This window comes from Myxocyprinus asiaticus, chromosome 14 (assembly GCF_019703515.2).
Source record: "Myxocyprinus asiaticus isolate MX2 ecotype Aquarium Trade chromosome 14, UBuf_Myxa_2, whole genome shotgun sequence".
Taxonomy (NCBI): Eukaryota; Metazoa; Chordata; class Actinopteri; order Cypriniformes; family Catostomidae; genus Myxocyprinus; species Myxocyprinus asiaticus.
In genome coordinates this window covers 23,750,467-23,778,276 of record NC_059357.1, presented here as the reverse complement: position 1 = coordinate 23,778,276, position 27,810 = coordinate 23,750,467, and the positions used below count along the sequence as shown (strand labels likewise).

At 39.0% G+C, this 27,810-nt stretch overlaps 1 pseudogene and 2 gene segments (V, D, J or C); all 3 read left to right on the top strand.

The window, feature by feature from the left end:
* The first annotated feature begins 2,864 nt into the window (after window positions 1-2,864).
* Window positions 2,865-3,472, top strand: LOC127451787 (Ig heavy chain V region PJ14-like). The segment is given in 2 exon segments: window positions 2,865-3,009; window positions 3,123-3,472. Coding segments are annotated over 2 exon segments (402 nt in total).
* Window positions 3,473-11,188: 7,716 nt separating this feature from the next.
* LOC127451788 (Ig heavy chain V region 6.96-like) lies at window positions 11,189-11,774 on the top strand. The segment is given in 2 exon segments: window positions 11,189-11,320; window positions 11,404-11,774. Coding segments are annotated over 2 exon segments (399 nt in total).
* Window positions 11,775-19,889: 8,115 nt separating this feature from the next.
* LOC127451545 (immunoglobulin heavy variable 1-3-like) lies at window positions 19,890-23,470 on the top strand (annotated as a pseudogene).
* Window positions 23,471-27,810: the final 4,340 nt, after the last annotated feature.

Sequence of the window (27,810 nt, the reverse complement as noted above, 5' to 3'; positions counted from 1 at the left end):
AGAAGAAGAAGAATAGGAAAATAAATTATTCTATAAAATAAAATTAACCATATTAACCAAATTAATAAGTCACTTCATAATATGTACTTAATATGTACACTTCATAGTAAGGAAAAATATGAAAAGCTTTTAGAGGGCAGTCTTGGTTAATTCACCTTTCACTGTTTAGCACAAAATGATTGACCTTTTACAATTTGTGTCTAATAATTGTGACTTTTTATTTAGATGTATAATGTAATATTTCAAAGACAATTTATAGAGTGGATTTTAAAGGACAAAGTATATGACAAAAAAACAGGTTCTGCCATGTCATTAAAATATGAAAAACAATGTAGTCTGCTATAGTTAAATTCATCACAACCTTGTGATGTGTTTTTTGTTTTTGTTTTATTGTTATTTTAAAAGAACTATGCAAGGGCACATTTTTAGTTCTCACATTATGCTTATTTTAATATTAAATGATCAGAGAACTTTCATACATCTAACAAAATCTTGGTTTCAAAATGTCTTTTGAATGAATGTAAAATATGTACTGAATTGTAGAGCAACAACAATAGTATATTTTGTTTTACGACGATCAACTTGCTTTTGGTCTTAACACCTTCTTTATGTCAGTCTAATATCTGCTACAGGGAAGGCTCATAAATTCTCAATTTAGCTTTCAGTCTAATTCAGTAGTTTGATATTGTTGTGACACTTAACCAGAATGTCTGCATAAATGTTTATCAAAATTACCTGTTTAATAATCATATTAGTCTTTGGAGACAGTAAGTAAGTTTCTTATTATTTAGCCCTTTATTATCTTATTATTCTCAAACATGGACTGAAATGCTTTAAAAAATATATTTTCGAGAAGACTTACATCCATATAATTTTTGGCTAATGTTTACTAATACTGAAATGCGTCTAAAAAATAATGTTTTTTACCTCACAGACTGCAAAGGTCAGACACTGACTGATTCTGAGCCAGTCATCATCATACCTGGGAACAGCCATAAACTGACCTGTACCTTTTCTGGGACTGACGTGGGATATGCATATATTTCATGGATAAGATAGGCTGAAGGGAAAAGGCTCGATTGGCTCTCATATATTTCTGCTCCAAGTGGCAGTAACAAATATTATTCTAAATGCATTGAGGGACAGTTTACCATTTCCAGAGACAACAGTAAAATGCAGGTGTATCTGCACATGACAAATCTGCAGGCTGAGAATACTGCTGTTTATTACTGTGCTCGAAGAAACACAATAACACAAAAGGCTGCAGAGCAGTTCATAGACCTGTGTGCTCAGAACTGTATACTGAAAGCTCAGGATATTTTATATTTACATTTTACTGATTTCATCATCAACATCTGAATCACGTCATGCCTTATCAAAAACAATTAGGATAGGTAAAAGTATAAAAGTGGACAATCTCTCACTGATCAACATTAAAACATGTACAAATACTCACCTGTTTAACCTCTATAATCACTGTTCACATAAAAATCACTTTACTCAAAGTATGAGAAAAGGAACCTTCAACGATTACTGTAAAAGCATTACTGTTAAATCAATTTTCTGAACAACAACATAAAACACTATGCACTTATTACGATTCCAGAAATTAACTCACATATGGCTGCAGGACATATAGAACATAAACCTCTCTTTATATCCTCTAATAATTATAATACTTGACAATTTTTCGAGAATAGCTGAAGTTTTCAGAATACTAGCTGAATGATCATGAATACATGTTATAAATCACACGAAAAGTTCAGAAAAGTAACCAGGATACAGACCCAAAGCTTAGCTTAGTATTTTGGGTGATTGCCAGACATTTTATTCTTGATCATTTTACACCATGCAAATTAGCTTAGTTTCTCCACCCCTCGGTGTGTTTAAAAGAGATGGCGTTGTGTCGTTCATCTCACAAATAATCCAATCCATCATAAGCATAAATCATGTTCTCTTTATCTTTACTACTGCTTGTGGTAGCGATGACCTGTAAGTGTTTTTATCAGCAGCAGGTAATATTAAACACCAGTTCTGTAATTTCTCTCCTCAACATGTTTTTTGGTTTTCTCTCTGACTGGTGTGGAATGTAATATTGTCCTCACCCAGCAAAACTCTATACTTCTTCAGCCAGGACACTCTTTTACTCTAACATGTAAGGTGTCTGGCTACTCTGCTATTTATGCAAAAGCCTGGATACGACAACCTGCAGGAAAAGCTCTAGAATGGATTACGCACATATGGGGAGGTGGAACTGTAAGAAAAAAGAATTGCTGGTAAACAAGTTTAGCATCTCCAAAAGTTACTCTAGCAGCACAGTGACTCTTCAAGCACAAAGTCTACAGTCTGAGGATACAGCTGTGTATTACTGTACCAGACAACCACAACGCAAGAACCAGCACAAGCACTGTACATGAACTACTATAGTCCAACTTACATTGTCTGTGAACATAATTCTCATTCTAGATAATATCATGCATTACTTATGCATTGATTCCTGAAATATTATTCTTAATGAAGCTAAATGATCTTTGATGAGTGAATTTTGTCCAAATCTGAGCCAAAATATGAAAGACATTTAAGACACCTTGAGCCATAAAACTGTTTTACAAACATGGATGTAAACTTGACCAACACAAATGTAATGCATCTTTTTGTCTGCAACAGGCTGTTCTTAACTCTCCACTGTCTATGTGAGCCCCTGTAAAGGTGTTACCTATGCAAACCAAACCAAACATATCAACCCATTATGAAAACATTTCAGTTCACTGAAGCTGCACCTTCAGAATATGATCTGTTCCTTTATTTTACTTAATTTATGACATGCAAATGCTCATCATCAGCAAGTGACTATAAGACTCTGTTTCCTCCAGTTCAGAGACAGTCCACAGACTGACACCAATTGATAATTACTACACCAAACAAAGATAAAAGCTGTGAGGATGTCTGTTCTAATTCTGAGATCAATCATGAGTCAGAATCTGTTCATTTTAATTGCCTCTTTGCCATGTGAGTTCATTTGGTCACATCAATATTGAGAATCTCTTTGTAACTGACTGTAATCACACAAAATATTTACATAGTTCAGTTTGACTCTCAGAGTATGTTGTTCTCTTTTACAGATATTCTTGGCATCTCACTGACCTCGTCTCCTGCACAGATTAAAACTCCTGGTGAATCAGTGAGGTTGTCCTGTCAGATCTCTGGATATTCCCTCAGTGATTATGGCACAGCATGGATCAAACAGCCTCCTGGAAAAGGCATGCAGTGGATCGGGATCATATGGGGTGGTGGATCAATAGACTCTGAAAATTCCTTCAAGAGTCGCTTCACTATTTCCAGAGACACAAACCGTAATGAGCTGTACTTAGACATCAGCAGTCTGCAGACTGAGGACACAGCTGTGTATTTCTGTGCAAAGACTGCCACACTGGCTCATTTCAGAGTGAGAAACTGACAAAAACACATATTCAGATCATCCAAGTGTGCAAAGCATTTACACACCTTCTACACATCAACACACCTGCTTCTCTACCAGTTTAGGATGTTTAGACATATTACTAGAGAGAAAATTATTATTCTATCTCTGAAAAGAAAACAATTTCTCTGAAATATTTGTAAAACAAGCAATCAAACTGTTCTGTTCCAAACAAAAACGGTATTATTTTATATTAATGATACATTGCAAAAAGTAGAATATTATATTGTAGCAGTGCACCATTGCCTACACAAGAGGGAGATAATGTAACATGATAACACGAGAAGTTTGGTCCAACTTGGAGTACCTTTAGCAGCAGTAACTCCTCCGCCTTACATGCTGACCCACATTACTCATAGACTAAGAGATTATAAAAAAATAAATAAAAATAAAAGTCTTGCAAATGTACTTGCTAATTTAATTCCATAAAACACCTGTTCACTTCACACATCCAACTAAATCATATTTAAGGTACAGAAATTACACTTTTATACTAGCAAACATTTTAACAATGGGGTCAAGGAGCATTTGGCATTTTGTGTTTATGGTGATTGTAACCCAACAAGGTAATTTTTATATTTTTTTTCCAGATAAGAGCATTTTTAATGCCCTTAAAAAAGGCATTTTTGTCATTTGATGCCATTTATTTATTTGATTACACAGGTATCAATGGGGATGAAAACAGATTAGATCAGTCACCTGCTGTGATAAAGAGACCTCAGGAAACTGCAAAGATCTTCTGTAAAATGGATGGTTTTTCAATGACAAGCTCCTTAATGCACTGGAAAAGGCAGAAGCCAGGGAAAGATCTAGAGTGGACTGGGAGAGTTAATTCTTTCAGAAGTTCTAGATCTGATTACCATTTATGCAGACCCCATGAAAAATCACTTCACTATGAGTGAGGACATGTCTGAAAGCACACAGTATCTTGAAGCCATGTGTCTGAGAGAAGATGACACTGCTGTTTATTTATGTTTGAGAGACACTGACTACATCTGATGAAGAAGCTGTACAATAACTGTTAACTAATTAAGAGAGAAAAAACACTTATTAAGCTATCAATAATATATATTACTGTTATCATAATTATGATTTTGAAGTATATTAGTTGTTCATCATGATTTTAATTCTCTGTGGTGTTTTTATTTGAAACTTTTTTAAATCTGAATTCCACAGTACATGACCATTGTGAAGAGTAAGTTTACTGTTAATTGCAGTTACAGTTATTGATTTGTACTTTCATAGCCTTCTTTTAACGATTGAATTTTATGTACAAGTATATTCATTCAGTGAATTCATTGATTCTACACTCACTGAGCATTTATTAGGAACACTATGGTCCTAATAAAGTACCCGATGTGGTCTTCAATTGTTGTAGCCCATTTACTTCAAGGTTCAACATGTTGTACATTCTGAGATGCTTTTCTGCTCACTACAATTGTACAGAGCGGTTATCTGAGTTACCGTAGACTTTCTGTCAGCTCGAACCAGTCTGGCCATTCTCCGTTGACCTTTCTCATCAACAAGGAGTTTCTGTCTGCAGAACTGCTGCTGACTGGATGTTTTTTGTTATTGGTACCAATCCAAGTAAACTCTAGAGCCATGGTTCCCAACCCTGCCACTGAAAAAAAAAAGATTTTCAAGACAAGTATTTTTGTCTTGTTTTCCTGTAAAATTATCTCAACATTCTTAAAACATGATTTATTTACTTGTCAAGCAAAATAGGATAAGATATTAAGTCTTGCTTGAAGATAAATCTGACAAATTTTGTGAACTTTAGACTTAAAATAAGAAAAGAAAATCTGCTAATGGGGTATGCAAAATAAACTTAATTCAAAGGGAAAGCAATCTCCCTTATCTGACACACCCAATTCAGGTCATGGTGTCTCTACTAATGAGCTAATGAGTTGAATCAGGTGTATTTGATTAGGGAGATATTCAAAATGTGTAGTGTTGGGGGGCCTCCAGGAACAGGGTTGCTCTAGAGACTGTTGTTCTTGAAAATCCCAGGAGATCAGCAGTTACAGAAATACTCAAACCAGCCCGTCTGGCACAAACAATCATGTCACAGTCGAAATCACTGAAATCACATTTTCCCCATTCTGAATCAGCATCAGAATCAGAATGAGCTTTATTGCCAAGTATGCTTACACATACAAGGAACTTGTCTTGGTGACAGGAGCTTCCAGTGTACAACAATACAAAAACAATACAAAAACAGCAGCAAGATATAGATAATAATAAAAAAATTAAAATAAAAACTAATTATACACATACGTACAGACACACACATACATACATACACACATACACATGGGTAGTGCAAATCTAATACAATCTGTTATGTACAGTGCAAATGTTTTTTGTTTTTTTTCCAGAGGAATGAAATGGCAGAGGAGGTTGGATGTGTTGGATAAATATAAGAAAGACTAAACTGTGTATTGCACATAGTTATTGCTCAATGGGGCAACTTAACTGTTCCTGTGCCTGACGGTTCTGGTGCTCAGAGCTCTGAAGCGTCGGCCAGAAGACAACAGTTCAAAAAGGTAGTGGGCAGGGTGAGTGGGGTCCAGAGTGATTTTTCCAGCCTTTTTCCTCACTCTGGAAGTGTATAGTTCTTGAAGGGGGGCAGGGGGCAACCAATAATCCTCTCAGCAATCCAAACTGTCTTTCGTAGTCTTCTGATGTCTGATTTCGTAGTTGAACCAAACCAGACAGTTATTGAAGTGCAGAGGACAGACTCAATGACTGCTGAGTAAAATTGTATCAGCAGCACCTGTGGCAGGTTGAATTTCCTCAGCTGGCGAAGGAAGTACAACCTCTGCTGGGCCTTTTTCACAATGGAGTCAATGTGGGTCTCCCACTTCAGGTCCTGTGAGATGGTAGTGCCCAGGAACCTGAATGACTCCACTGCTGCTACAGTGCTGTTTAGAATGGTGAGGGGGGTCAGTGTTGGGGTGTTCCTCCTAAAGTCCACAATCATCTCCACCGTTTTGAGCATGTTCAGCTCAAGGTTGTTTTGACTGCACCAGACAGCCAGCTGTTCAACCTCCCTTCTGTATGCAGACTCATCGTCATCTCGGATGAGGCCGATGACAGTGGTGTCGTCTGCAAACTTCAGGAGCTTGACAGAGGGGTCCTTGGCGATGCAGTCATTGGTGTAGAGGGAGAAGAGCAGTGGGGAGAGCATACATCCCTGGGGGGCACCAGTGCTGATTGTACAGGTGCTGGAAGTGAGTTTCCCCTGTCTCACAAGCTGCTGCCTGTCCATCAGAAAGCTGGTAATCCACTGACAGATAGACATGGGAACACAGAGTTGGTGTAATTTATTCTGGAGTATAGCTGGGATGATGGTGTTGAAAGCTGAACTGAAGTCCACAAAAAGGATCCTTGCATATGTCCCTGGTCTGTCCAGATGTTGCAGGATATGATGCAATCCTATGTTGACTGCATCATCCACAGACCTGTTTGCTCGATAAGCAAATTGAAGGGGATCTAGAAAGGGTCCAGTGATGTTGTTCAGGTGGGCCAACACCAGTCTCTCAAATGATTTCATGACCACAGACGTCAGGGCGACAGGTCTGTAGTCATTAAGTCCTGTGATTTTTGGTTTCTTTGGGATGGGGATGATAGTGGAACGTTTGAAGCAGCATGGGACTTCACACTGCTCCAGTGATCTATTGAAGATCTGTGTGAAGATGGGGGCCAGCTGGTTAGCACAGGATCTAAGACATGCAGGTGAAACGCCATCTGGGCGTTATCCTTTGTTGTCAAAAGACGTGGCTCACATCATCTTCACAGATCTTAAGTGCAGGTTGAGTAGCAGGAGGTGTTGGTGTATGTGTGAAGTGAAGGTCAGAGTGGGTGTGGGGTGTGATATTGGGCCTTTCAAATCTGCAGTAGAACACATTCAGGTCATCAGCCAGTTGTTGGTTCCCTACAGGGTTGGGGTAGGAGTCCTGTAATTTGTGAGTTGTTTCATGCCACTTCACACTGGTGCAGGGTCGTTACCTGAAAACTTGTTTTTCAGCTTTTCAGAGTATCTTCTTTTAGCCACTCTGATTTCCCTGTTCAGAGTGTTCCTGGCCTGATTGTATGAGACTTTATCCCCAACTCTGTAAGCATCCTCTTTGGCCTGACGAAGCTGCCTGAGCTCTGCTGTAAACCATGGTTTGTCACTGTAGAACTTTAAATAAGTCCTAGTAAGAATGCACATATCCTCACAGAAACTGATATATGATGTAACAGTCTGTGAGCTCGTCCTGTCGTTCTGATGGTTGATGTGAACATTAACTGAAACTCCTGACCTGTATCTGCTGATTTTATGCATTACACTACTGCCACAAGATTGGCTGATTAGATAATTGCATGAATAAGCATGTGACAGGTTTTCCTCATAATGTGCCCAGTGAGGGTATATCGAAGTGGAATTATTTTTCTTTCATCCATATTCTAAATTCTATAATGTGGTGCCATCCGTTAGTGTTGGGTTCGAGTCCACCTTAGTCGAGTCCGAGTCAGACTCAAGACCGAGTCCATAACAGGCCGAGTAATAATGAATCTGTTTATGAATCTGAATTAAAATTGTAACCGTAAACTCAACATCAATATTTGAAGCTTATTTTAAACTTCACAACTAAGAAAAACAGTTTATCAATATAAATGTAACAAAAACAACACTGTTGCATTTCATATATATATATTTTATGATTAGTATCCTGCTGAACAAATTTAAAAGTGGTTTCAGAATGAAAGCATATACTTTAGGTGTATGAAGACAAAATTGTCATTGTTGACTTTAATTATTTGTTGATTTTTTCCCTCCACTTAAACATAGACTAAAGCAAGTGAAAGCTGTGTTAGTCATTAAAACCAGAGTTATTATTGTTTTGAATTTTAGTTTTATTTCTACTTCATATTCAATTTGTCAATTCATTTTAATTTAGTTTTATTTAAAATTATCCCTAACTAAAGAAATAATAGCCTATTCTAAGATTTCTTTCTGAATCTTTTTTCTATATCTGCCGACTGATTTGGGAAAATACAGTACGTAGTACATCATGATAGCGCCGCGGATGGCCGCCTCGGTGTGGAGTGCTTCTATTAGTAATCTTTTTCCAGTCAGTTTTACCAGAGACGAACTGCTGAACACTCGACAGCATATACCAGACAATCTTTTCCCTGATTTTGAATATTCGGACGTTTTATTTGACATTTTAGTCGGAGGCGCGGCTGTGTTGTTTAAACGCCCTATGAGACGCAGGCGAGTGAGACGAGAAGGCGCGCTGGTCAAACTCCGTCAGCGGGGCTTTCGAACAACGATGCCGAGCATTCATCTAGCGAATCTCCACTCTCTCCCTAACAAAAACGGACGAACTACATCTCCTCACCCGCACAAACAAGGACTTTTCAAACTCTGCTGCCTTGTGCTTCACAGAAACCTGGCTGAGTGAAGCCATTCCGGACAACGCGTTACATCTGCCGGGCTTTCAGCTGTTCAGAGCGGATCACATCACGGAGTTAACGGGGAAAACGAGAGGCGGTGGAACATGTTTTTACATCAATGAAAGTTGGTGTACAGATGTAACAACGTTAAAGATGTGCTGTCCTAATTTGGAAGCGCTCTTTATTAACTGCCGCGGGAGTTTTCCTCGTTTATTTTGGTGAGTGAGTATATCTCGCCAAACGCGTGTTTGAATACGGCGCTGCAACAGCCGACTGCTCAAATCACAGACACAAATACATCTCTGTGACTTGCACTCATGAGAGGGACGACGTAAGCTCGTTGGTAAGGTCACGCGTCACGTGGAGGAGGAGTCAGGAAGTGCGTCATTGTTTACAAGATAAACTTGTGCCGTTCACAAACCAAAACAGTCCAAAACAATTTCAAAACAATATAAAATAAAATAAAAAATCATTTCCAAATAATAATAATAATAATAATAATAATAAAAAATGTAAACAATGATGCACTTCCTGACTCCTCCTCCATGTGACGCGTGACCTTACCAACGAGCTTACGTCATCATTCTAATGAGCGCACGTCACAGAGATGTACAGAAGCAAACATTTGTAGTTAAAAAGTATATAAGTATTGTTTTGTTTCTAAAATTAATCAATCGCTTGCGTTCAGAAGAACTTTATTTGTTGACTGGAGTCATGTGGATTATTTTGATGCACCCTAAATATGCATTTTGGACCGTCAAAAAATGGAGGACATTCACTTGCATTGTTTAGAGGAGGCCTGAAATGAAATCCTAAAAGTCTTAAATTCTGTTTTGATGAAGAAAGAAACTCATAAGTGAGTAAATTATGAGCAAATTTTCATTTTTGTGTGAACTATTCCTTTAATGTTTCGTCATGCCAGCAACCTCGGTGGTCGATGTTAAACAGCAGTCCCTGTAGTAACATTCAAGCGTATTGGTTGACTGATGAGTATGCCTCTGCACATGCATATGTGTGCGTGTGTTTGCTTAAACACAGTAAAACAACTCTGGCTACATCTATGACTTCAAGGGCTAATACAGCTGCATGCAGACAGAGATGTGTTCATTAATTTCTGTTTTGTTATTTATTTATTAATTTATTTATTCTCATTTCATCACAAATGTCATGGATTCGGCTGGACTTGTAAAAAACAATCCAGAGTCCCAAAGGCTTGAGTCCAAGTCAAGTCCGAGTAAAAATGCATCCGAGTCCCTGTCAAGTCCAAGTCCATTAAAGTTGGACTTGTGACTCTGGTCCGAGTCCAAACTCAAGTACCCTAACTCTACCATTTGTGTCTCTGAAATGGCAGAATGCTAAATGCTTTAATGCTCTTGTTTTCACTGCTGAGGAAATGGTCAAGAATAAGGTTGTAAATAAATTCAGGGTCTCCCTGTCCTCTTGAAAGCACTCATATAAAGCCACATGCTGTGCCAGTGCTCAGCAACAACTCAATTACCTACTACTCCTTTATTTGCATCTCCAACATATCTTTCTCCATCCAACTCCAATCCTGACCTCATTTAGCTAGGTCCTTCTCAAAATGTCAAACTTAAGCATGTGGCCTCCAGCAACTGCTGTCAGTAGACTTTTCTACTAAAAGATACCACACTTAAAAAGCACAAAACACCAACCATGCAATTATCCAACACTAACTACACCAATAGAATATATAGCTGGATTTCTAAGGGCAGACACTGCACAGTGTGCACAGACTTTAAACACTAAAGGGCAACGAACTTCAGTCTTGTCATGTGCAGATGTGTGATTTTATAAGTGCATGTTGGTGAACACATGTGTATTATGGATCACATGAGTTTTTAGATTTCAATTAAATGCATATCCTTTAAAACAACTAAAAACCTCAGCCAGTAATGTTATTTTCCACTTTGAGCATTTTGCAAAACCAAAAAAAAAAAAAAAGAAAAGAAAAAGAAAGTGCCAAATGTTCATTTTATTGTTGTTATTATTATTATTATTATTATTATTATTTTAGAAATATCAGTCACAGAAGCCAAAGCAGAGTTAAAAGATCTCCTTGCCATAATTAGTAATGACAAAAAAACAAAACAAATACAACTTTTTACAGTAAGTTCATTTTAGTACAACTATAAAATAATACTTTGCAAAAATGTTTGCAGACCTCTATGCAAATGATTTTGTAGGGTGGGACAGTGTCACTCAAATACTTAAAATACAGTGTTATAAACGGAATCTTCATTGAGTGTTTGTGCCCAGCTGCAGTGTACTATTGTAAATGTACTGTATTACTGTTTAGCTTCTTATTCTCTTCATTTGACAGTTTTGTAGTGGCCATGGAAATGCTACAGTATGGAGTTCTACTGATGATTATTTCATGTGAGAAACTCCCCTTTGTTGTAGAATATTACTGTCATCTTATTGTTCTAAATCATGTGACATTAATTTTCCATATTTTTCAGGTATCAGTGGTCAGCCATTGACCTCCTCTGATTCTGTAGTGAAAAAACCTGGAGAATCAGCCACTCTGTCCTGCACTGTGTCTGGATTCTCAATGAGCAGTTACTGGATGCACTGGATCCGTCAGAAACCAGGGAGAGGACTAGAGTGGATTGGGTACATTGACGGTGGCACCAGCACTAATTTTGCACAGTCTCTACAAGGCCAGTTCTCCATCACCAAAGACACAAGCAAAAACAAGCTGCATTTAGAGTTGAAAAGCCTGAAGACTGAGGACACGGCTGTTTATTACTGTGCAAGAGAGTCACAGTTAGACAAAAGACTACAAGGCTGTACAAAAACTATTCATGCAAGATAGTTATGAGGGCCTCCGAGGAAATGAAAATAGCAAACTTCCCCAAAAGTAAAAAAAAAAAAAAAAAAAAAAATGTTATTAATACTTATTGTGGTGGGAGTGGCATCGTGAGTTCGAAAGGGCAAACTAAATGAGTTTGGATGTAGCCAACTACACCACCTTGGGACTTTCACCCAAGGAAATAAAAGCTAAGAGGAAAACGCTGTTTACAAATGTAACTGTGGTTCTATGACTGAGTGGAAATGGAACTGAGTTGTTGTCGCTGTCCTTTTCTGCATATCGCAGCCCCCTGGCATATCGCGGCGCAGTTCTGCAGCCCATTTCAGCTTATCGCCACACGTTTGGCCCCGTTTCGTGGCCTGCCGACTGGGAAAAGTCCCGGTTCTCCCTATGGCCAGTCCACTCTTGGTCACCATTGTGCCATTAAGAGACACTTAAAGGATAGTTCACCCAAAAAATGAAAATTCTGTCATCATTTTCTGAGCCTCATGTTGTTCCAAACCCATATGACTTGCTTTCTTCTATGGGACAAAAAAGGAGATGTTAGTCATAATATTAGCCTCAATCACCATTCACTTTATTATATGGAAAAAAAAGATGCAATGAGGGTGAATAGTGACTGAGGCTTATATTTTGCCTATAAAAATATCCTTAGTCTTATGAGTTTGGAACAACATAGTGACTTTGTAAGAAAAACGGTTTAGACCGTCTTGAGACAGGTTAATTTTACCCTACTGATGATGTGTTGTTGCAATAGTAATCCTGCTCAGTACGAGAGGATCCGCAGGTTCAGACATTTGGTGCGTGTGCTTGGCTGAGGAGCCACTGGTGCGAAGCTACCATCTGTGGGATTATGACTGAATGCCTCTAAATCCCCCCTAATCCCCCCTAAACGTAATGATACCGCAGCACCGTGGGACTCCGATTGGCCTGGGATAGCCAGCCCATGACGGCCTTGCAAGGAGAGCTGTTCGAGACAGGGCCAGGGCGTATGGCATCCCTTTAGGCTCTTAAAATATGACTTTGCATCACACACTCATCTCACTGAACGTGTCACTCAACATCTTGATTTTTTAAAGGTTCTACCATTTACTCCATTAAATTCAAGATGCAGATGAGACATAGGCGTGACGCAGACGTCACGTAAACCACGTGGGTTTGGAACAACATATTGACTTTGTAAGAAAACCCCAGGTAACTTTCCCTGCAGTAGTTAGGTGTTTGTGTAGATACTTTATATAATAAAATAAAACAAAGTTGTTTGACAAAGACAAGATAATAAGCATGCTGCTTTGAAGGTATGTGATAGATGTTCATCTTAACAGCATATCAATCAGCATATATCAGCATCAACTCTTCAAAATGTTTTTGTCATTGTTTCGTGGGGGGGGGGGGTTACTTCCCACCCCCCCCGGAATCTACGCCCCTGCATTAAAATATGAAAAACAATGTAGTCTGCTACAGTTAAATGCATTACCACCTTGTGATGTGTTTTTTGTTTTTGTTGTTTTATTTTAAAAGAACTATGCAAGGGCACATTTTTAGTTCTCACATTATGCTTATTTTAATATTAAATGATCAGGGAGTCGCGTGGTGCTATACGAGGATCGGACTTGTGAACGGCGAGCTCTGCGCACTTTGCTGGTTTTAATGCTTTTTGTGTCATAAACCGGTGGGATTCGATACGCTCTGAATTGTTCTATGAAGACAATATGTCAAAGAATTCAAAATCCTGGGGCCTGGAGGCATTAAAAGACACTTAAGTGCTCAAGTTGAGCAACAGACCGAGAGCCCGGGACTCAATTTGGCCAGTGCATTGGAAGAGATTCAGTGTCAGCTGTGGAACATAACGGCAATGCTTACGAAGGTCGTTGCTGACTTGGAGGATCTTGCTGTAATACATTGATCGATCACTGCCATGGAGACGAAATTCACTGAGTTGGTTACAAGAGTGTGGATGTTGAGAAACGGATTGATTATCTGGAGTCATTGGAGAGGGAATTAGCTGCTAACCCGCTAGCGACCAAGATGGACTTGGAGCGCATTTGGGAAAAGATGGAAGACCTTGAGAATTGTAACTGGAAACAATGTCCGAATTGTTGGAATTCCTGAAGACAAAGAAGGCCGAGATATGGTGAATTTCCTAGACGAGCTCTTCCCGAGTCTGCTTGACATAACAGGCCATAAGCTGGAAATTGAGCGAGCTCACAGAGTCCCGGCTCGGAGATCTGCAGAGGGAGACAGGCTCCGATCAATTCTGGCCAAATTTCTGGATCATCCGATAAAGATCTTGTGTTATGTGAGGCGAGGAATAAAGGAAGGCTTTTTTGGAAGAACCACAGCATTTTCTTGTTCCCAGACTTTGCAAATTCGAAGAGAGAAATGTGATCGATTCAAGGAACTCTTTCGTCAAGGGAAGGTCGCTTTTGCACTGATGTTCCCGGCCAAGTTGAGAATAGATACTAAGGATGGCCGCAAAATATTTACATACCCACAGCAAGCGATGTCCTTTTTAAAGTCAATGAAATTAGTCATTGTGTGATGCTCTCTATGCAGCCGAGTGGACCTGACTCACTGATCATTCACTTGACTGTCCGAGGAAAGTGAGTGCCTTCTTTGTTTCTTTTTGCATTGGTTCCACCTAGTGGCTGGAGTTTGTTTTGTGGAATAACACTCTTTCGGGAGAGTTTGTGGATGAATCTGCACATTCTTTGTGTTTATGACTCTTCTTGGATGGAGTTTGTTTTGTGGAATATTTCTTGCAAATCATTAGAGTAATTAGGGCATTTGTTACACTCATGTAACAGCTGAATGGGCATTCGTTCTTTTGGTTTTTTTTTTTGTGCTGTTTCCGCTAGCGGCTGGAGCTTGTTTTGTGGAGGAACACACCTTCGGGACAGTTATGTGGATGAATCTACACATTCTTTGTGCTTACTCTGCCTATTGGCTGGAGTTTGTTTATAGATTATTTTCTGTTGTGTAATGCTGTCTCATAAAATTTGTATAGAAGCACTGAACTTGAGCAACCCATTGGCAAAGTTGTCGTAGGGACTTTCATAGGCATACATGGACTGTTTGAGTTTAGAGGGATTCTAAACTCAGTTTTAGAGTTTTGTTCTGGGGGATGTTCGGGGGTTGATTGTTGCACCAATGTTGGAATGTGGTCTTTATAATTTTATTTTTGACACACAGTCTATTTTTTCCTCACGTGTCAAAATGTCAAATATGAGCAGATTGTCTCTCTCCACGTGGAATGTGAATGGGTTGGGGCACCCCATAAAAAGAAGGAAGGTTATTTCTTTTTTTAAACGTAAGAAATTTGATATATTGTTTCTTCAAGAAATGCATCTTTCCCTGCAGGAAGCTGAAAAATTTGGAAAGATATGGGGTGGACATGTAAGAGCAGGGGAGTCATTACCTTGATAAGTAAACATCTACAGTTCAAATGTCTCAAACAGATTAAAGATAAATTAGGAAGAATCATTATTGTTTTAGCAGAAATTCAAGGGCAAAGGTTGATTTTGGCTAATATTTACGTACCTAACGCTGATTATCAGGGCTTTTTTATAGATCTTGAAGGGATGTTGCAAGCCATTGGCACCCCTCATGATATAATATTGGGAAGAGACTTTAATCTTTTGATGGACTCAGTTCTTGATCATAGTGAAGCAAAAGTGTGTAAGCCCCCTAGAGCAACATTGGCGCTTCACAGGATGTGTAAATATCTTGGTCTTACAGATATTTGGAGACTTTTGAACCCATCTGGCAGGGACTATAGTTTTTTTCATCAGTCCATAAGATTTATTCTAGAATTGATTTTTTTTTAATATATCTAAGTCCCTCATTTCATCTGTTGTGGATTGCTCAATTGGAAACATCTTAGTCTCAGATCACGCCCTGGTGAGTTTAGAGGTGTTGCCACATTTGGAGAAAAATAAATCATATAGTTGGCGCTTTAATGTATCTCTTTAGGAAAATCCTGATTTTCAACAAATGTTAAAGGCTGAAATCAATGTTTATATGGAGACCAACTGGTCCTCAGTATCCTCTGTGGACATGGCTTGGGAGGCACTTAAGGCGGTTCTTTAGGGTCAGATCATACAGTATGCCTCATTCATCAAAAAATCCAAAGCACGAGAACTCATGGAGTTGGAAGGGAATATTAAAAGTGTCGAGGCAGAGCTGAAGTGCCGAATGTCATCTGATGGCCTCAGAGAATTGACCTGACTGAAATACAGATATAATAATATTTTGTTGCGGAAGGAGGAGTTTTGGCTATTCAAGGCAAGACAGTCATTATCTCGCATTTGCACTGGGTATGGACAAAAGTGTCCAAAGTGTTTAATTCGGACATTTATTTAAATCTTGCCTCGAGCATATGGCAGAATCCAAAATTAAGTATTAATAAGTCCCCTTTCTGCTGGTCAGAGTGGATCATGGGGGGGGGGGGTTGGGGTTACTACACTCGGTGACCTATATGAGAGTGAAGTGTTGAGATCTTTTGAAAATTTGGTTCAACATTTTGGGATTCCCAGATCTCAATTTTATAGGTATTTACAGCTGTGCCACCTGCTCTGTACTATTTTTTGGAGTAGCATACATCCCCCTAAAGTGACAGATAATCCGGGAATGGTTATTACTGCTTTGAAAAAGGTCATGAGGCATCAATGTATTACTCCCTGCTAATTCAGAGTCTGGGGGACAGAGCTTTAACTTCTATCAAGAGATTACGGGAGAAAAATTTAAACTTGGTATTAGAGGTGGGAGTGTGCGCTAGGATTCTAAAAAACATCAAGTTTGCCTCTAAAGATGCAAGGGTGCGCCTTACGCAATTCAAGATTTTACATAGATTTTATTGGACCCCCTCTAGATTGTATAGGCTTGTTCTTAAAGACACACCCACCTGCTGGCAATGCCAATTGCAGGATGGAGACACGGCCCATTTGCTTGGTGGTGTGTTGCGATCCAGGAGTTTTGGTTGAGGGTTCAGAGTTTTGTGTGTGACGTGTTGGGCACTCGGGTTTCGTTTTGCCCCAGACTCTGTGTTTTGGGCGATGGGGTGGTCATTGATGTGGGGATTAGACACATAGAGAATTGGGTTCTGACCAGTGTGATGATAGCCAGGCAGATTTTATATATATATGTTTGTGTGTTTGTTTGCTTTTTTTTGTTGTGTATATACTCATATGTGACCACAGGGATGTTTGTTGGGCATCAGGGCAGGGTTGGGGATTGGGAGGGGTGGTTGTGGGGTTTAAATGTTGATTCCATGCATATATGTATTGCTCTTCTTTATTTAATGTAATATTAAATGATCAGAGAACTTTCATACATCTAACAAAATCCTGGTTTCAAATAGTCTTTTGAATGAATGTACAATACGTATATACTGTATTGTACAGCAACAACAATGGTATATTTTGTTTTACAATGAGCAACTTGCTTTTGGTCTTAACACCTTCCTTATGTCAGTCTAATATCTGCTACAGGGAAGGCTTATAAATTCTCAATTTAGCTTTCAGTCTAATTCAGTAGTTTGACATTTTTGTGACACTTAACCAGAATGTCTGCATAAATGTTTATCAAAATTACCTGTTTAATAATCATATTAGTCTTTGGAGACAGTAAGTAGTTTTCTTATTATTTAGCCCTTTATTATCTTATTATTCTCAAACATGGACTGAAATGCTTTAAAAAAAATATTTTCAAATGAAGTATCAAGTCTTCAGTTTCATAGACCACTGAAGACTTACATCCATGTAATTTTTGGCTAATGTTTACTAATACTGAAATGTGTCTAAAAAATTAAGTTTTTTACCTCACAGACTGCAAAGGTCAGACACTGACTGAATCTGAGCCAGTCATCTTCAAACCTGGGAACAGCCATAAACTGACCTGTACCTTTTCTGGGACTGACGTGGGATATGCATATATTTCATGGATAAGATAGGCTGAAGGGAAAGGGCTCGAGAGGCTCTCATATATTTCTGCTCCAAGTGGCAGTAACAAATATTATTCTAAAAGCAATGAGGGATGGTTCACCATTTCCAGAGACAACAGTAAAATGCAGGTGTATCTGCACATGACAAATCTGCAGGCTGAGAATACTGCTGTTTATTACTGTGCTCGAAGAAACACAATAACACAAAAGGTTGCTGAGCAGTTTATAGGCTTGTGTGCTCAGAACTGTATACTGAAAGCTCAGGATATTTTATATTTACATTTTACTGATTTCATCATCAACATCTGAATCACGTCATGCCTTATCAAAAACAATTAGGATAGGTAAAAGTATAAAAGTGGACAATCTCTCACTGATCAACATTAAAGCATGTACAAATACTCACCTGTGTAACCTCTATAATCACTGTTCACATAAAAATCACTTTACTCAAAGTATGAGTAAAGCAACCTTCAATGATTACTGTAAAAGCATTACTGTTAAATCCATTTTCTGAACAACAACATAAAACACTATGCACTTATTACGATTCCAGAAATTAACTCACATATGGCTGCAGGACATATAGAACATAAACCTCTCTTTATATCCTCTAATAATTATAATACTTGACAATTTTTTGAGAATAGCTGATGTTTTCAGAATACTAGCTGTATGATCATGAATACATGTTATAAATCACATGAAAAGTTCAGAAATGTAACCAGGATACAGACCCAAAGCTTAGTTTAGTATTTTGGGTGATTGACAAACATTTTATTCTTGATCTTTTTACCCCATGCAAAGTAGATTAGTCTCTCCACCCCTCGGTGTGTTTAAAAGAGATGTCGTTGTGTTGTTCATCTCACATATAATCCAATCCATCATAAGCATATACCATTGTGGCAGCGGGGGCGTGGTCAAGCATCTCTCCGGAGAGAGAGAAAGCGGTAAGGGCACTTACACCTGAGCTAAATTATGTGTAACACCTGTCTCTAATTTCAGTGAGCACAGGAGAGCGGCATAAAAGAGCCACACCGCCAGTAGATGCGGTGAGAGAGAGAGACTGGCGCAAGAAAGGCCATGGCGTGTCATTCTGTTATATGAATTGGAAGTATTTAAGTAAATGTTTGCCTGTAAAACCGACAAGTGTGAACTGTAAGAGTCTGAGTGCAAGATTAAAACTCCTACCTGAACCAGGAAATCTGCTTCTCGCCTCCTCCTTTCCACTAAGTAGTGTTACAATCATGTTCTCTTTATCTTTACTACTGCTTGTGGTAGCGATGACCTGTAAGTGTTTTTATCAGCAGCAGGTAATATTAAACACCAGTTCTGTAATTTCTCTCCTCAACATGTTTTTTGGTTTTCTCTCTGACTGGTGTGGAATGTAATATTGTCCTCACCCAGCAAAACTCTATACTTTTTCAGCCAGGACACTCTTTTACTCTAACATGTAAGGTGTCTGGCTACTCTGCTATTTATGCAAAAGCCTGGATACGACAACCTGCAGGAAAAGCTCTAGAATGGATTATGCACATATGAGGAGGTGGAACTATAAGAAGAAGAAAAAAAAAATTGCTAGTAAACAAGTTTAGCATCTCCAAAAGTTACTCTAGCAGCACAGTGACTCTTCACGCACAAAGTCTACAGTCTGAGGATACAGCTGTGTATTACTGTGCCAGATAACCACAACGCAAGAAACAGCACAAGCACTGTACATTAACTACTATAGTCCAACTTACATTGTCTGTGAACATAATTCTCATTCTAGATAATATCATGCATTACTTGCGTATTGGTTCCTGAAATATTATTCTTAATGAAGCTAAATGATCTCTAATGAGTGAATTTTGTCCAACTCTGAACCAAAATATGAATGACATTTAAGACACCTTCAGCCATAAAACTGTTTTACAAACATAAATGTAAACTTGACCAACACAAATGTAATGCATCTTTTTGTCTGCAACAGGCTGTTCTTAACTCTCCACTGTCTATGTGAGCCCCTGTAAAGGTGTTACCTATGCAAACCAAACCAAACATATCAACCCATTATGAAAACATTTCAGTTCACTGAAGCTGCACCTTCAGAATATGATCTGTTCCTTTATTTTACTTAATTTATGACATGCAAATGCTCATCATCAGCAAGTGACTATAAGACTCTCAGTTTCCTCCAGTTCAGAGACAGTCCACAGACTGACACCAATTGATAATTACTACACCAAACAAAGATAAAAGCTGTGAGGATGTCCGTTCTAATTCTGAGATCAATCATGAGACAAAATATATTCATTATAATTGCCTCTTTGCCACGTGAGTTCATTTGGTCAAATCAATATTGAGAATCTCTTTGTAACTGACTGTAATCACACAAATATTTACATAGTTCAGTTTGACTCTCAGAGTATGTTGTTCTCTTTTACAGATGTTCTTGGCATCTCACTGACCTCGTCTCCTGCACAGATTAAAGCACCTGGTGAATCAGTGAGGTTGTCCTGTCAGATCTCTGGATATTCCCTCATTGATTATGGCACAGCATGGATCAAACAGCCTCCTGGAAAATCATGCAGTGGATCGGGATCATATGGGGTGGTGGATCAATAGTGTAAATGGGAAGTCACCCACTGGTCCAAGGACGGTATCCAGTGGCGTGGCTGAAGGTCTCCTGCATGTTCTGTCTTATCGTGCGAAACATTAAATAATACTTTGATTATTTGATTTGAGTTCCATGTTTTATTAATCTTATCATTAATTATTTTCTTTATTTCATCTGACTCCAGTTATGAAAAACCTCGTTGATGTATCTATGCTCTGAATTTTAGTAATTCTCTCTTCTAGACTGCATTTGTTATTTCAATGTTATTTGGGTCCTGTGCCAGCCGGACACAGGTCCTTTAATTACAAATTCTTCAGTTTCAGATATTAGTAAGTTTTAGACTATGTCCTTATAGGTTCTCGGCTTTATCCGTTTAGTCTTATTTGGCTAAGTTCTATTATAGATTCTCAGTTTACCGTTTAGCCTTTTACATACATAATTAATGGGTTACTTCTGAAGTAGCTTAATTAAGCCAACTCTGACCATAGATTTGTAGTTAACAAGAAATATACTAGAAAACAGTCCTTCAGAATGAATCATAATAACAATTTATTTACCAGGTAATAGTAATACATTCAAACAATCCAATTAAAATAATAAATCAAACTCAAAGCTATCAGTGAACCAAGCATAATAATATAATTAAGGTTGTATTCCATTCAAACATTTACCAAACATAAGAAATACAAATTGCAATTACCTGGTAGTGAAAAAACTACATGCAAACGACGAAGCATGGGAGATCTGATTTACAGATTCCTTCAAACATTTATCAATAATAAGAAATACCTGGTAGAGAAAAAACTACATGCAAATGACGAAGCATGGGAGATCTGGCTTACAAATTCCCAGAGCTTCTCTGCCATCCTTCCTTAAGTACCAAACGATTCCATTATTTCAGATGTGTGTGTTTGATGTTATTTAGGATTTGGTTTGCAATTTAGGGAGTTGTTAGTCGACCTTTGATTGAGTAGGTTGTTTGATGTTTACAAAGAATACACCTAATCTGCATACAGCATCTGGTCTCTGTGTGAGACCTGGGAGGGGCATGCCCCGGATAGAACACTGTATTTTATTAAGGTCTTAAATCTTACTTGTGATTTGACTTTGCTGAAAGGGAATGAGACCGTTTTACCAGTTGCACTGAGACCTCTTGAATGATATCAAACATGTATGATCAGAAAACCTTTTACATTACAGAACAGGATACGTCATAACTTAGTTTTTAGTGTCTTTAAAGTGACCTGAGGTGAGAGAGAAAGAGAGAGAGCAGATGTGAGTGTGATTTGCGTTTTATGGTCCCCAATCAGTAGGGTGTGTTTTCTCAGGTGGAGATGCTCCTCTGTGTGAGAGTTTTATCTCAGAATTCTTTGACTTTCCCGGAAGTGATGCAAACAATTCTGTGTCAGTCTTACAATAGACTCTGGAAATTCCTTCAAGAGTTGCTTCACTATTTCCAGAGATACAAACCGTAATGAGCTATACTTAGACATCAGCAGTCTGCAGACTGAGGACACAGCTGTGTATTTCTGTGCAAAGACTGCCACACTGGCTCATCTCAGCGTGGGAAACTGACAAAAACACATATTCAGATCATCCAAGTGTGCAAAACATTTACAGTTATCAACACACACATGCTTCTCTACCAGCTCAGGATGATGTTTAGACATATTACTAGAGAGAAAATTATTATTCTGTATCATTTTACAGATTTTCAGAGTCCCTGAAAAGAAAACAATTTTCTGTTAATTATTTGTAAAACAAGCAATCAAACTCTTCTGTTCCAAACAAAAAACTGTAGTATTATATATTAATAATATATTGCAAAAAGTAGAATATTATATTGTAGCAGTGATCCATATTTTATGGAGTCAGTTGCTGGAAGCATGTGGCTTCCAGCAACTGCTGTCAATAGACTTTTCTACTAAAAGATACCACACTTAAAAAGTACAAAACACCAACCATACAATTATCCAACACTTACTACACCAATAGCATATATAGCTGGATTTTGAATGGCACACACTGCGAGTCGGCTGATCCAAGGCGTTTAAGCACAGACTTAAAACACCAAAGGGCAATGAACTTCAGTCTTGTCATGTGCAGCTGTGTGATTTTATAAGTGCATGTTGGTGCACACTTGTGTCTTACTAAGCACATGAGTTCTTGGATTTCAATTAAACGTATATCCTTTAAAACAACTAAACCTCAGCCAGTAATGTTATTTTTCACTTTGGGCATTTTGGAAAAAGAGCATTTGAAAAGTTTAGTGCCAAATCTTCATCTTTTAGTATTATTATTTTTAGAAATGTCAGTCACAGAAGCCAAAGCAGAGTTAAAAGATCTCCTTGCCATAATAATGACAGAAAAATAAAATACAACTGTTTACAGTGTTCATTTTAGTACAACTATAAAATAAATGGTTGCAAACCTCTATGCAAATGAATTTGTAGGGTGGGACAGTGTCACTCAAATACCTAAAATACAGTGTTATAAATGGAATTTTCATTGAGTGTTTGTGCCCAGCTGCAGTGTACTATTGTAAATGTACTGTATTAGCTTCCTATTCTCTTCATTTGACAGTTTTGTAGTGGCCATGGAAATACTACAGCATGGAGTTCTACTGATGATTATTTCATGTGAGAAACTCCCATTAAGTGTTCTGGAATATTACTGTCATCTTATTGTTCTAAATCATGTGACATTAATTTTCCATATTTTTCAGGTGTCAGTGGTCACTCATTGATGTCCTCTGATTCTGTAGTGAAAAAAACCTGGAGAATCAGTCACTTTGTCCTGCACTGTCTGGATTCTCAGTGAGCAGCTACTCGATGCACCGGATCCATCAGAAACCAGGGAGAGGACTGGAGTGGATTGGGTACATTGGCAGTGGCACTGGCACTAATTTTGCAAAGTCTCTACAAGGCCAGTTCTCCATCACCAAAGACACAAGTAAAAACAAGCTGTATCTAAAGTTGAAAAGCCTGAAGACTGAAGACAAGGCTGTTTATTACTGTGCAAGATAGTCACAGTTAGACAAAAGGTTACAAGACTGCACAAAAACTATTCATGCAAGATATTTATGAGGGCCTCAGAGGAAATGAAAATAGCAGACAGCAAACTTCCCCAAAAGTAAAAAAAAAAAAAGAAATGTTGTTTGAAATACTTATTGTCGCGGGAGTGGCGTCGAGAGATTGAAAGGGCAAACTAAATTAGTTTGGATGTAGCCAACTACACCACCTTGGGACTTTCACCCAAGGAAATAAAAGCTAAGAGGAAAATGCTGGTTACGAGTGGAAGACTGCCATAGGCAGTACTGAAAGCACAAGTGGAAAACTTGTGGAAGAATCGAGAAATGTCACCCCATGGCGCATGACATGTCTTTAGCTATAAAAAACCCTAAACACGTCAGCTCGATCACTAGATCATTTTCACGAATTCTAAATGACCAGAGTCTCTGGCAGTCTTGCACTCAGTCATAGAACCACAATTACATTTGTAACCAGCATTCTATTTCCTTTCATTCCAGATCGCCAGATGCAGTACTAAAAGCACTAGGGAAAGACGAATACCCGAGGAATCCCCTTGCGATGCATCAGTGCAGATAGAGAGCACCGCAGCACACACTGCTGGCAGGGGAGTCACATTCAGTCTGTAGAAATGAGAAAAATATGCAGGCTGAAACCCATGTTGCTGCTGCACAAATTTCAGAAAGCGATACACCTCTGAGAGCTGCACAAGGTGTTGCGAGAGCAAGCGTAGAGTTACAGTGAATAGATTCAGATTCAGATTTCAGATTTCTTATTGTCATTGTAACAAAATTACAATGAAATTCTGTATGGCTCAGTCCAGACAGCAGCTTATAAAACACAATGAAAGTAATACAAATCAGTCATTTAAATCCATTGATATATAAATTTGACAAACTTCACAGCAGAAGGGAAGGAGAACACAGGGAAGCGGGTTTTTCCAGGCTCAGGTAAGACTTTTAATCGGCCACAGTGCTTTTCAACTTCACAAACTCATCAGCTTCATGGGCACGTAGTCACTTAGACACATTAGCTTTTACAGGCACATAGTTACTTAAAGACATCAGCTTAACAAATACAACAGAATGAACGCAACAGCTTCAGGAGCACTGTGGCCTTCCATGTGCCAGACTCTCTCTCTCTGCTGGTGGCATGGCTGCTTAGTCATTAAAAAAAAAAAAAAAAAAATTCCCGTTGCACTTTATTCTGTTTTGAATACTATTCTGATGCTAGTGAAACTTTGTAGAACGGCACTTTTCATACCACTGTCTCCTTAAGATGATTCGCTTATGTTTTCCTCTTTTGTAAGTTGCTTTGGATAAAAGCATCTGCCAAATGAATAAATGTAAATGTTAATGTAAATGTATGCCGCTCTCCGCATGCTCACTGGAATTAGAGACAGGTGTTACACATAATCTAGTTCAGATGCAAGCTCCCTTACCGCTTTCTCTCTCTCTGGACGGACGCTTGACCACGCCCCCACTGCCACATATCCCCACCGCCTGACTCAGGCTGCGGAGACATCCGGCCTGTCTTCCACTCCCCCCCATTTCTGGAAAGGAAGTCGGTATAAATTATACTGATAAAAATCGCGCCAAAATCAAACAAAGGGAGTCCAAAAAAGACTACAAATCCCATGAAGCCTTGCTCACTAAAGGATTGAACTCTCAACTCCTATTGGATGAGGCACACAACAGAACGTCCCTCAAACATGACATCATCAGGAGTTGAAATACCTCTGAAATGCTTTCAGGATTTGCTTCCAGCAACTTTGTTTGCAGCGTGTGGACGCAGCTCTTTGTTGCTCTCAGGTGCAACCTCGTGGCACAAGGAAGTAACGTCCGACTTGAAACTGTAGCCATACAATCTCCATCTCGCTGGACAAGTTGAGATTACTCTGTGTTCCACCGAACACTCTAACGGATCCGAAGGAAACCGCCGAGCAATTCGCATCTTCATCCGTTTGCCTACAGAAGTGAAAAGATTAAATATTTCTCTTCCATCTTCAATCAAGTCGACATTTCCGAGTTCTCCGCCAGCCCGCCAAGAATCAACAGCCGTACCGCCCGTAGACAGAGCGAGGAAATGGCCTCCCGTCATCACCCGAGCCTCAAGGAACCAGGTCAGAGTTAAAGGACGGAGTAAAACACATTCTACCTGTGTCCTCATGCGATTCAAGTAAGAGGTTTACGTCTGGGCAGAGATAGAATATTATAGTGTGCTATTCTTGTGTTTCAAGGTTTTTGCTTGTACAGTTTACGGACCGCCATGTCCGCTCATTATTAATACTCAGGGTATTAATTATCACGATTTTGTTTTGCTGTATTGTGGTCCAACCAAATTGGACTGTTGTGCAATTTCGCCATTGCGGGTGAGACAGGTAAACTGAGTTCATCCATTAAATAGTAAAAGTACGCGGGACTGTTTACGAGCCGTCCACCGCATCTCTGAGCGATGAACTAACAGCTGCTTTCTCTCCCACGATCACGAAATCGGCTTTAGGGCTGTCACTTCTCTCTCTCTCGTACTAACCACACACGCACACATACACGCACGCGACCCTTCACAAACATTCTGGCCCACATTTTTGGCTGTTAGATAGCTTAAATGCTAAAGCCCAGCTTTGTCCCTAAGCTATCGTACAAGCGGATACATGCGGTAACTGGTAGATGCCATCTCCGCCCCCATTCGCGGTCATATTCCCTGGCCGGAAGTCTCGCATGACATACTCTCCACGAGAGTCATGTCCGCCATTTTGTGCGCGTCCCTCCTTACACACACACACACACACACACACTGTCACACACACACTGTCACAAACACACCTTATGTGTTATAGGATTATTTTATTTCCATATCTAATCATATCACTGTTTAGTTTGTAGTTGTAAGTCGGAAGTTTATTGACTGCATTGTATTAATTATTAATTGATATTACTGCATAAATAAACGTTGTTTATATTACAAAGAGAAGTGTTTTGGTTTGTTTTTCATACGCCTGTGTCATGCTGACGGGATGTCAGTGCTCGGATTCAAACCTTCATTCATTGTTTTTTTTCCTGAAAATCGATATTCTTCGGATGTCGATTTTCCTAAGAAAACAATCTAATATTGAGACTGTTTTACTATTTGGTTATTAGTCCCTGATTTCAGGGTGGTGCCCCGTCAATGTTAATCCTTATGAATATTCTATTGATTTTTGATAATTGATAATTATCTTTGATGATTGAATTTGAATGATCAATAAGCTAGTGTTAATTTTAATTAATGTTTCACCGATGTTAACAATTAACGATTATCTTTGATAATTGTTGATTTAAAGGATTTAAAAAAGCTAACATTGATTCTCATCAATGTTCTATTGATTTTAATAATTAATAATTATCTTTGATAATTATCAATTATTGCTAATAACCAAACTTGCTCCTAAACGTAGCACACTACATTTACTGGAGCCCCATATGAGGTTTTAATGAGTCAGATTCAATTAATTAATTTAAATATTAATTAACAACTAAAAAAATAATTATTAATTATTTCTGATAGTAACACTGATCTAAACAACCAGTAAAGCCCTACACGTCCAAATAATTAGGCACAAACCTTCTTTAATAGCCAGCCCCAGGAACTGTCTCACCCCCTTTTTGGTCTTGGGCCTCAGGCAGGTTGCAATCGCTGCAGTCTTGGCAATTTGGGGACGCACCTGCCTGTGTCCCAAGTGGAACCCCAGATACCGTACCTCCACCCGCCCAATCGCGCACTGCTTGGGGTTTGCTGTGAGTCCCGCTCATCTCAGCGATCTCAGAACCGCCCTCAGATGCTGCATGTGCCACTGCCAATCATTACTGTAAATGATGATGTTATCTAAGTAGGCAGCGGCGTCCATGAGACGCTGAAATGTAGCCGGGGCTCCAAACAAACCGAACGGAAGCATCACAAATTGGTGTAATCCAAACGGCATGGAGAAGGCTGTTTTTTCACAGGAAATTGGTGTCAAGGGGATCTGCCAATAACCCTTTGTCAAATCCAGTGTCGAATAAAATCAAGCAGTGCCCAACCGATCGAGCAACTCATCAACGCGAGGCACTGGGTATGCGTCAAATTTAGACACCGTTTTGACTTTTCTATAATCCACACAGAATCGTACAGACCCGTCACTCTTAGGGACTAAAACAACCGGGCTGGACCAATCGCTGTGGGATTCCTCTATTACCCCCATATCAAGCATTGCATCCAATTCTTCCCAGACAATTTTATTTTTGTGCTCGGGCAATCGGTAGGGACAGCTACGTACCACCACCTCCGGCTCAGTCTCGATGTGGTGCTGTATGAGGTTCGTACAACCCGGTAGAGGAGAAAACACGTCTGCAAACTCCTTTTGCAACTTTTGATACGGTGAGAGGTGGTCTCCGCAAGTGACCGGGGTAAAATGATTGTGTTTTGTATTCACGTCTGGCCCGAGCTCCGCCCTCTCCGGAACTACCG